This window comes from Cheilinus undulatus, linkage group 4 (genome assembly GCF_018320785.1).
Source record: "Cheilinus undulatus linkage group 4, ASM1832078v1, whole genome shotgun sequence".
Taxonomy (NCBI): domain Eukaryota; kingdom Metazoa; phylum Chordata; class Actinopteri; order Labriformes; family Labridae; genus Cheilinus; species Cheilinus undulatus.
In genome coordinates this window covers 29,648,932-29,659,988 of record NC_054868.1, presented here as the reverse complement: position 1 = coordinate 29,659,988, position 11,057 = coordinate 29,648,932, and the positions used below count along the sequence as shown (strand labels likewise).

General features: G+C 36.9%; 1 protein-coding gene across 1 annotated transcript; it reads left to right on the top strand.

The window, feature by feature from the left end:
* The first annotated feature begins 3,335 nt into the window (after nt 1–3,335).
* map9 (microtubule-associated protein 9) lies at nt 3,336–9,595 on the top strand. The gene is made up of 13 exons (XM_041785229.1): nt 3,336–3,641; nt 3,732–3,822; nt 4,224–4,730; nt 6,474–6,646; nt 6,763–6,883; nt 6,971–7,038; nt 7,174–7,232; nt 7,324–7,486; nt 7,593–7,679; nt 7,790–7,951; nt 8,042–8,187; nt 8,773–8,908; nt 9,127–9,595. Exons 1-13 carry the CDS (start codon nt 3,570–3,572, stop codon nt 9,241–9,243), a joined length of 1,902 nt encoding a protein of 633 aa, XP_041641163.1. The 5' UTR covers nt 3,336–3,569; the 3' UTR covers nt 9,244–9,595.
* The last annotated feature ends 1,462 nt before the right edge of the window (nt 9,596–11,057 follow it).

The window sequence follows — 11,057 nt, the reverse complement described above, 5'->3', positions numbered from 1 at the left end:
TCTTTTCCTTAAACCAGGAATTACCATTTTGGGGGTCATTTTTACAGCGAGAATGTTAATTGGCTTATTTACTCAAATAGTAATGTCAGCATAGCTAATCCAAAGTGCACAAACGTCAGGTTGCCAGAAAATAAAGTAGGAGTTTAAATAACTTTAAGAGAAGAATGATTAAAAATTGTGAGAAGAGGCAAAAAAAGTGAAAATTGGCCAAAATTAGTTAAAAGTGCCAAAAATTGGCATAAAAATGGAGAACAGGGGTTACAGGGTGGCAAAAAGGGTTATTAAAAACAAAAAAGGGTTAAAAAGTGGAAAGAAATGAGTTAGGATAGACAAAAATGCGTGGGGCACTGGTGAAAAGCAGTTAAAAAGGGGCAAAATGGGCTAATGGTGTCAATTCCAGGCAAAAAAGTGGCAACTGTGGGCGACAGGCAAAATAGGGCAATGGGTGGCTAAAGTAGTGTAAAAGGATTTAAATGAAATAAAAATGTGTTAAAAGTGAGAAAAATGGGCAACAAGTGTCAAAGTTTGGTTACAAGATGCAAAAATTGGATAAAATTGGCAAAATAGGTTAAGAAAGGCATAAAAAAGATGAAGACTTGGTGGAAAATGGTGAAAAGTGGCAAAATGGGTTAAAGGTATTTATGTTGGGCAGATGTGGCAAAATAAGTTGAAAAGTGGCAAAAAAAATTGGTTTAAAGTGGTATAAATGGGTGGAAAGTGGCAGAATGTGTGAAAACTTGCAAAATAGGTTGTTTGTGAAAAAATGTGGCAAAAATGGACAGAAACAGTGATAAAAGGGGTTAAAAAGTGTCCCATATGAGTAAATGGAGCACCTTTCATCTCCAAAATGAGCAGACTGTCAGCCAGGATACTAGCACCAGTGCTACTGATCATATGTGCCAGTATCCAGCCAATGCTGTGGGCAGGCCGAATCCATCAAAACTATGTTACTGTGTTAGAAATAAGCATATGAGAGAAGTGGTAAGTACCTTTTTTATTTATGTATAAAACTGCTCTTTGCCTGTCAAAGTAAACTTTGTACATGTCAGGAGTGATAACATATCAAAGCAAATTCATCCATGTCTACAAAATGTATTATACAGGCTGGTGATCCACTAACATAAAAGCATGTAAATCACTTTGCTTAAGATTAGACTGAATTGCAAAACCAGGAGTTATTTTCCAAAATGACAGCTATAGGGCAACGTGGACCAAAACCTATGGAGTAAGTTGAGCCAACACTATAAGGCATTTATGTTCAGTAAATTCTCTGAAGTTTAAAAAGGTATCAGTCGAATTTCAAAATCATTCACTTGGGAATATCACTCATTTCAATGTGCTTAGCAAACTAGCAATTTTTTTTATTGCTAAATTTGCTGCTACATATTTTTAGCAAATCAGGCTTTTTTTTGCCTTTAATATCTTAAAGTGGGATGCTGAAATACTTTCTCAGTGAGTGTAGCATGTGTCACCTGTACTGAGTTCTTAATTCTTTGAATAAGACAAACACAATTCTAAAATGTGAGTTTTTGCAGTGTTTTCGCCCAAGCAAATAAAAGACAAATTCCTGTCTTTGCATGGATAAGGAGCCAATAAAGGATTTTTCAATTATTTTCTAAATCATCATTTGATTAGAAAATATCTCACAGCATGACAAATGGGACTTCTGCTTTGTGTGCCAGAATTTTTCTTGGTAATGACTTGCTGACCACAAAGCAGAGTAAAGATCTCACCTCTACCCTTCTGTTTCTGCATACATTCCTTTAAACTGAGGTGATTCAGACATTTCAGATCTGGTAATCATGCGCTTTGTAATTGTTAACTTAAACCTCAAACTCAGGTGTTCAGTTTGCTCCATGATGGCACAACTTGCTCCCTGATTTGGATCAACTTATCCCTCATTTATTTAAATTTATCCAGGAGAACCTCACTGAGATCAAGAATCTCATTTACAAGTGTGTCCTATCCAAGATAGGCAGCAGCACGATGAACAGAGTTACAGAAATAGAACTGAGAAAATTATTTCAAAGACAAATCAAACAAATCCATGTCACAGAGTAATAAGTCATTAGTCCAAACATCTACAACCAGATGCCTCATTCTCCAACAGTTTTAAATTACTTTTAAAAACATTTAAAGAGACTAGCTCCCCCCAGACATGAAGTCTCCTGTAGAAGATTCCAGGCTGCAGGAGCAGCATACCTGAAACTTCTTTTACCCATTTCAAGACGGACCTTTGGCACAGATAGCAAAACTACATTTTGTGACTGAGTCACTGAGCAAAGACTATAACTCCCAGAACTTTTCACATTAATGTAAACACACAAGCATGATGGAAGCACATTTAGAATAGCCTTATAAATAAGGATATGCCAGCACTTTTGTCTATGTGTGTTCAATGAAGACCACCCAACTCGATCATACAAAGTACAATGATGAGTTAGGGAGTTATGGTTGGTTATAAACCTCAGTGCCCCATTGTACACAGTATCCAAAGATTTAAGGCATTGAGAAGATGCATGCATGTACAGAGCATCATCGTAATCAATCAAAGGCAGAAAAGTGGCAGCAGCAAGTCTTTTCTTTGCAGTACAGGAAAAACAAGACTTATTCCTGAAATAAAAGCTCAGATGTAATTTTGACTTCTTTACAACTTGCTCAATATGAAGTTTGAAAGTTAATTAATCATCAATCAAAAACCCAAGATATTTATAAGAAGATACAACTTCAGTCACATCACCCTGAGACGTGGTATTCATGAGACACGCATTATAGATTAATGCTGATAATTTTATTTGATTGCAGAGGTCTTGAAATAAAGGTCTGTATTTTCATTCTTCTTCTGTCTCATGTCAAGTAAAAATTGGCTCATCTTATCCAGCTCTCCCCTACTTGACAGCTCAGAAAGGTTAGTGGTACTCAACTGGGACCCAAAAGTGGGCTTAATTTTTTGAAAGGAATAAAACCTTAAAAAGTGCTTGATAGCTGATTTTTTTCTGAATTATTCAGGGATTTCCGCAGTAATTTATCTTTTTTTTAATAAACTTTTTGGGAAACTCAAAGAAAATTCTCTAAAATGGTTTTGATTATTTCCTCAGTCTTGGGAGTTTTTTTGTGGAGAGTTTCCCAGAAACGTTGGGAATATTATTGGGAAGGAAAAAATTCCGAAATTTAGGTCACGATCTTGCACTGAGGAGCTGGTGGTCTTGAGGCAATACCTGTTGAGTACCACTATAGTTGGTTCTCAGCTAACTTAAAGTACATTTCTATTTCCATTTGAGCATGCGCAGTACTGAAACGGAAGTATCCGCCACGTTTCCCAGGGTTACCGTCAACAAGTCTGTTAGCCTGTCGTAGATATGTCTGTATGCGCCTCAAGGTTTTAACACTCATAAGGGGCTGTATAGTATCCGTGTAACCCCCTACATTAACCATTCGAAAAACAGTCTGTGTTATTCTAATGTCGCCGTGATGGCAGCGTTGATACTCACTAGGTAGTTGCAGTGAACGAAGTAAGCACTAGCTAGCATGCTAATGTCTGTGTGGGAAAACTGCTGATATTTGTCAAAATGACAAGTCAGGGCTACAGGACACTTGCTTACACGAAAAGCCCTAAAACATCGAGAAGGACAACGTTTCAGGTGAAAGATTTATGCTCTACTGTCTGAAAAAAGGGTTAAAACCGCAAACGACTTTTATTGTACAGTCAACCTGAATTTCTGTCTTTTCAGGATGAACTTCAGGCTGCTGTCTCTGCCAGGGCAAGCAAGACAAAAACAGATCAGTACTCATACTCTGATGACTTCGATGAGGATGAAGACGGTAAGATGACAGAGATTCAAAATATCTGTAAAAGAAGGCTTTTGGGGGGTTTGTACCTAACCAGTACAGCTGATGTATACCCTCAAGCTGATAGAAAAGTGTGTCTAACCTTGCTTTTTTAAAAGTTGTTTACTTCCTGTGTATTTTAAGAGTTTAAATCTGTCTGTAATTGTGTCTCTAATGTTTCTTTACTGCTAATTTATAACTGTGACAATTTTCTAAAACTTTTAGTTCTGCATGCTCTTATTACTGAAATGTAATGCTTTTTTATTTCCAAAACCTATTATGCCTATTATGTTCATGGTTTAGGGCGTGATCATAAGTTTTATAGTACTTTGTGTTTAAGTGAAAAGAATTGTGCTGATTTATTGACAAAATAACAGATACTGTGTATTTTACAGATTTTTTGAATGAACTCCTCAAATCAAGAAAAAAGAGGGCTGATAAATCTAAAGCTGAGAAGAGCAAACTAAAAATCAACGACTTTGAGATCTCAGATGATGAAAGCAAACATGGCAAGATGAAGAGAGTTTCCTTTCTTAAAACCCAAAGAGTTAGTTCACCCTTGGGAGACACATCAGCATCAGAGTCGCATGAAAAGGAGCCACCCGACTTTTCTGTCAGTCAAAACAATTTCCATAATAACTCATTTTCTTCACAAAACTCTGGAAAAGCTAGTGAGGATAATGAGAATTATAAAAGCAGTGCCATGGAGTCTACTGATTCTCAAATCACAAGACAGAGCTCAACTAAGTCTCTACCACACCAGACCTCAGGGGACACTCTGGCAGACATGCCCTTGCCTTTACCATCTGACAACAGTATGACAGAGTCTCCAGAGGAGATGAGCAGCTCTCCACAGAATCCACAGTTATCAGCATCTGACCTCAAACATGAATCCCCATCAGGTCTGTTCACATTGTTTCATTCATAAAACACAAGGAGCATATTGCATGTTACTTGTATAAACAGTGCCATGAAAAAGTATTTCCCCCCTTTCTGATTCCTGAGTTTATTGCATATTTATCACACTTAAATGTTTTGGACCATTAAACCAATTTATATATTGCATAAAGACAACCCAAGTAAATAGAAAATGCAGTGTTTTAATTTTAATTAAATTTTTTAAGGGGGAAAAAATCCAAACCTATCTGGCCCTATGTGAAAAAGTAATTGCCCCCCTAGGCCTAATATGTGGCTGTGCCACCCTTGGAACCAATTACTGAAATCAAGCATTTGCGATAACCAGTGATGAGTCTTTTGCATCACTGTGGAGGAATTTTGTCCCACTCTTCTTCGCAGAATTGCTTTAACTCAGCCATATTGGAGGGGTTTTGAGCATGAACTGCCGTTTAAGCTCACACCACATCATCTCAACTGGATTTAAGTCCGGACTTTGACTTGGCCACTCCAAAACCTTAATTTTTTTTTTTTTTTTTTTTGAGCCATTCAGAGGTGAACTTGCTGGTATGTTTTGTGTCGTTGTCCTGCTGCATAACCCAAGAGCGCTTGAGCTTGAGGGCATCAACTGATGGCCGGATGGTTGCCTTCAGGATTTTCTGGTAGACAGCAGATTTCATTGTTCCATCAATCACAGCAAGTGGTCCAGGTCCTGCAGCAACAAAGCAGCCCCAGACCATCACACTGCCACCACCATGTTTGACTGTTGGCATGATGTTCTTTTTATCAAATGCTGTGTTATTTTTACTCCAGATGTAACAGGCCACACACCTTCCAAAAAGTTCAACTTTTGTCTCGTCAGTCCACAGAATATTTCTCCAAAAGTCTTGGGGATCATCAAGATGTTTGTTGGCAAATGTGAGACAAGCCTTTGTGTTTGTTTTTGTGGTTTTGGCCTTGGAACTCTCCCATTGATGCCATTTTTGCCCAGTTTCTTTCTTATAGTTGAGTCATGAACTCTGACTTTAACTAAGGCCAATGTGGCCGACAGGTCTTCGGATATCATTCTGGTTTCTTGTGACCTCCTGGTGCGTCATCGTTGCACTCTTGGAGTCATTTTGGTTGGCTGACCACTCCTTGGAAGGTTCAACACTGTTCCCAGTTTTTTCCTTTTGTGGATAATGGCTCTGACCGTGGTTCACTGGAGTCCCAAAGCCTTAGAAATGGGTTTGTAACCTTTTCCAGACTGATAGATTTCAATCACTCTGTTTCTCATTTGTTTTCCTTAATTTATTTAGATCGTGACATGATGCATTTCTTTTTGAGATCTTGTAGCCCACTTCACTTTGTCTGACAGCTTCTATTTAAGTGACTTCTTGATTCAACAAATGTGGCAGTAATCAGGCCTGGGTGTGACCAGTGAAATTGAACTCAGCTTTCCAAGAACTGTAGTTTATCACAGTTAACTCATGATTTAACAATGGGGGGCAATTACCTTTCACATAGAGCCAGATAGGCTTGGACCCCCCCCCCTTTTAAAATTTAAATAATCATTCAAACACTGCATTTTCTATTTACTTGGCTTGTCTTTGTAAAATATAAAAATTGATTTAATGATCTGAAACATTTCAGGGTGATAAATATGCAAAACAAAACAAAACCTCAGGAATAAGAAAGGAGGTAAATACTTTTTCACGGCACTGTATATGATTCCTGACTTTAAATTGAGATGGTATCAACTGTTGATACAGACAATGCTGCTGAAAGGGAGCCACCCAAGCCAAAACCAAGGCAAAGGACTTTTGGATTAAGCCTTCAAGCTACAGAAAAGACAGCTGAAGATGCTGAATCTCAGGACATTAGCAGGCCCCAGACCTCCTCTGCATCCATTCTCCTCTCCACTGGCACAGACACCAACACAGCTGTAAGGATCTAAAGTCAGCGCATAGGTGTCATTATTAGTTATTTGAAGTTGCAAATTGCAAGAAATAAGATTTCTTTGACCAAACCAAATGTTTGTTGTGTTCTTTCATCATGTAGTGGACAGAAAGAGATGCAGATGAAGGAGATGCAGGTTCACGCTGTCTCAGCAAATCATCTTCATGCAAGAGTGACCTGTCACAGATTATGACTAAATCTACAGTTGACTCTGGATCCAGAAGTATTAAATGACACTTCATCATCTTAATCTTTTCTTGTTATATATTATTTTCCAACTAATTTATTTCCTTATTCCATGCTTTTTCAGAAAGCTTTTTCTCTGACGACAGCAAAGAAGAGGAGAGAAAATACTCTACATCATTCGAAGAGTTTAATGTAAGTCATTTACCTGACTAATGACTGTGATGCCTTTTCATGTTGTCTCTATTTAGTGTACTGTATGTTAAACTTGCTTTGCTACTTATACTTTTATATTATCAGAGTCACATGGAGTATTTTTCTTTTTAATAGGGCTCAGAAGATCACTCTGATAAGCACTCTCATGTTCAAGAAAAGTCTTTAGATAGCAGGTATGTTATGCAAATGCAATGATACAAAACATACAACTCCAATATTTTGATTAGATAGTTAGTTTACTAGCTGTCCTCTTATTTCAATCAGGGCATCAAGCACTCCCTCCAAAACCCCTCTGAGATCTCAGAGTGCTTGCTCTAGGAAAGTGGAGTCAAAGTATTTGGGAAGTCTCAAAGTTCTGGATCACAAAGTTTCGCTCCAAGAGTCTCAGCCTCAAGCAGGAGATTCCCTCAGAGCTGCTGCTTATCAGGTCAGTGCGATGGAGAGTCTGTAATGTCATGTAAGATGTAAACTGTGTATGTGGAAATTCGTCTTTCAGAGTCTGCATTATTACTGTCAAAAAATCCTCTTCACAGGAATGGCTCAAAAAGAAAAAGGAAAAGTCAAGAGAAAACATGCAACTACAGAAGAAAGAGAAAACTCGGAAAGAGGAAAAGAAAAATGTAATTTTTCTTTTAGTAAATGTTGCATACAGAACAGCAAACCCTTAAAAGCACTCTAGTTTATTTTCACACGCATGCTTTTGCTCGACATCTTTCTAAAAATCTAACAGGAAGAAGAAGCTAAAAAGGAAGATGCTGTTGCGTCATACCAGGCTTGGAAAGAAAAAAAAGCAGAGAGTCTCAAAGCAAAAGCCAAAGAAAAGAAGGACACAATTAGAAAAGAGCAAAGAGCGATTGAAGAAAAAGAGGAAAAAAGTCAATCTGCTAAACAGGTATATATTGATCATTGTTAATTATTATGAAACTATAAACAGTCCTGTGGAAAGATGTGATCCTGATTAGTAATTTTATCCATGCTACAGGTGTTTGACAAATGGAAAAAGGAGCATGATCGTCTATTAAAAGACAAATACAGGAAACAAAGAGAGGCTGAAAATAAAGAGAAGTTGCAGAAACAAGAAAAAGAGGAGGAAAGAAAGAGGGCGAGCAAATCTGCTTTCACAAACTGGTGAGTGGAAACCTTTCTTTTTCCCACACTATTTGTCCAAGTAAAATTTATAGAGCCTTGAAATGTACAAATAATTATACAGTATACAAAATATACAGTGCTCATTTCCTTTGTTATAAAACAGTAATATTAAAAGTGATGAAACATGACCTTTGCACACTGACATCCATTGACCAGGTATTATGTGTTTTGCATGGGTTTGCTGAAAAAATTGAAGAAAATTGTCACTATCATTTCTGAAATATTTAGCTGAAATTCATCTCTGACCCAGAACATTAATCTCCATACATTTCTGTAACTCTATCCAAAGAGACAGTACTCCATATTTTTTATATTCACTTTTCTTACTGTGATTAAGATTATAATCTGAAACTTTCAAGCTTGTTTTGCAATAGTTGTACAGTAAGTTGCTTCATGTAGTGGCAAACAGTTTGTTCAATAGTTATGACTTGGCTGATCTATTACACAATTAATCACCCACTAGATGGCAGCCAGAACCAGATGTTTACCCATGTTTCTGTGTAAATCACAAAGCTGTTTAAGTGGGAAATGAACTAATGGTTGATATTTAAAACTCTCTTTTAGGCATGAAAAGAAGACAGAAGTTCTTCATGAGAAAGTTGCCACGCAGCGTAAAGAAATCAAAACTAAAGCAGAGGAGGAACGCTACATGAAAGAGGAGAGAGATAAAATGTCCCTAGAGATGTATGAAAATTGGCTGGTAAGTAGATTATCTTGTGGTATCTGTGAATTATTCAATGGATGACTGTGTTTGAACCCTTGCTTGGTTGTCAGCACTAGCATTTATGCGATTTAAGAAGGAATTTGTTTCATAATTAAGACAGTTTTCTAAGGATTTGTTTATACTCACAATAGTGTTTATAGTGACAAAGTGTACAATAAAGCCTGTCGGTAATAAGTTTCCTTTTTTTTTAACAGGTACGGAAAGATCTAGAGCAGAGGAGGCGAAAAGAAGAAAGACGAATAGAAGCGATACTCCGAGACAGTCCTCCACCATGGAGTCCTCCTAACAAAACAATACCATTCAGAAAATAATACTAGAAATGTAACATGCCACCCATACAATAGCTGGGTTATGTTACAATTATGAATTATGTGAATTATGTTGAGCTTTTTTATTTATACATTTCTGTGTTGTCTTGTATGAGTCAGAAGATAGTGCATGTTTATATTTTTGTATTTTTATTTGGATGAAATATGTGTGTTCTAATAGACATGCTATGTTTGATTTAATATAAAACAAAAACCTGAATGTTTCTTTATTATAAAATCCTTTATTTTTAATGTGCAAAAGGGGGATTTTTTTCCTACTCGTATGTAGCATTGAGTCTTTTCGACTGATTATAACGTTTATATTGGTCTTTACTTTTTATAATGTAATAAAACATCAGACATTGTCAGCTTGATTTTTTTTTTTAAACTCTGATAGCACTGCTAGTATGTAAAACACATACATTGCATTCTAGTCTATAGCACATAGTGAGAGAATGATGCCACATCACATCCCATAACAGCTGATGACTCCTGGGGTCTCTTTTGCATATGATTCTGGCGGATTGTTGTTGTTTTTCATGTGAGACGTTTTTGGGGCATGGGTAAAGTTATCCACTGAGTTAGACATCCCACTTGGGACTTCAGGTGTCTCCAAGGAAATCATATTGACAATTCTTTATCAGTATGCATTGCATTGCTGAGGTTGACTCTGCTTTGATGTTGCTGCAGGAGACCCACCTTGCAGCAGATTTTCAAGAGTTACTGTAGCTTTTTCTTATTATAAAATATTTATTTCAAAAGTGTAATTTAAATATATGTAGTGTGGACCAATATAGACACTTTTTAAGTGTTAAATTCAACTCTATGAGTTAAATTAACATGATCAGCTTTTCTGGCTTTAATATGGAGGTGTGGCTACCTCTACAACCTGTTTGGAGATCTATTCTCTTGTTCTTTTGTTCTTACCAAAGGGAAATATAATATTTTACTGTACTACTAATCTGAAGCTACTCAGTACTTTGAGTAAACTTTAAATTAGATACTTTAACTTGAGTAGGCCAACACTTTTACTTAGACTTAAGTAAATTTTAACCAGAGTAACTGTACTTTTACTTGAGTACAATAGTCATGTACTTTTTTCACCTCTGGATCTTAGTTAATGTATGCCTATCAAATTAAGTGACAACCTCAGACCCCCCACCCCCAGATCTTTGGCACCCCCTGGGGTCACCGACCCCATGTTGGGAACCAGTGCTCTATAAGAATGTCTGGTGAAACAAGATAATGAGCTGATTCCTCCCCACCAGCATGAGGGGTCACTTGAAACTAGTTTCTACAAAGGGAAGCAATTTGGATTTACAACTTAGTGAAACACAGTTGTCTTAATGAAAGACTAGCTTTGTTTATTACCCACTATTACTTCTGTGCTTTTACTCTATAGCACAATAAAACACTCATAGAAAGGAATTCACTTCCAAATCTATGTGAAAGCAAGTTGTCTCTCCTGAAGATGTGTTCTGAAAATATGAGTGGGTGAGTTCTCTCTTCAAGGTAACTTTATTATCTTTGAAGTTGCCATGACCCCTCCTGCTGAAATTAATTTAAGGCCAATTTCCCTCAAGACAGAAATATCAGACAAATACAGGTACAGGTATCTCCAAAAACTAGAATATCATGAAAGTTCAATATTTTTTGTCACTCGTTTCAGAAAGTGAAACCCATATATTATTTAGACTCATTACACATGGAGTGAAATATTTCTAGCCTTTATTTCTTGAAATGCTGATGATTATGGCTTGGATTATGGCTGAGGTATTCAGGTGTTATTAGAATTTAATGAAATTGCACATTTGTTA

What these genes read in the sequence shown, in the direction of transcription:
- map9 (XM_041785229.1), top strand. Translation starts at nt 3,570, where the DNA reads ATGACAAGTCAGGGCTACAGGACACTTGCTTACACGAAAAGCCCTAAA. An exon ending in GCACAGACACCAACACAGCT is followed by an intron (nt 6,647 to 6,762) that starts GTAAGGATCTAA and finishes TTCATCATGTAG; the next exon opens with TGGACAGAAAGAGATGCAGA. An exon ending in CATCATTCGAAGAGTTTAAT is followed by an intron (nt 7,039 to 7,173) that starts GTAAGTCATTTA and finishes TCTTTTTAATAG; the next exon opens with GGCTCAGAAGATCACTCTGA.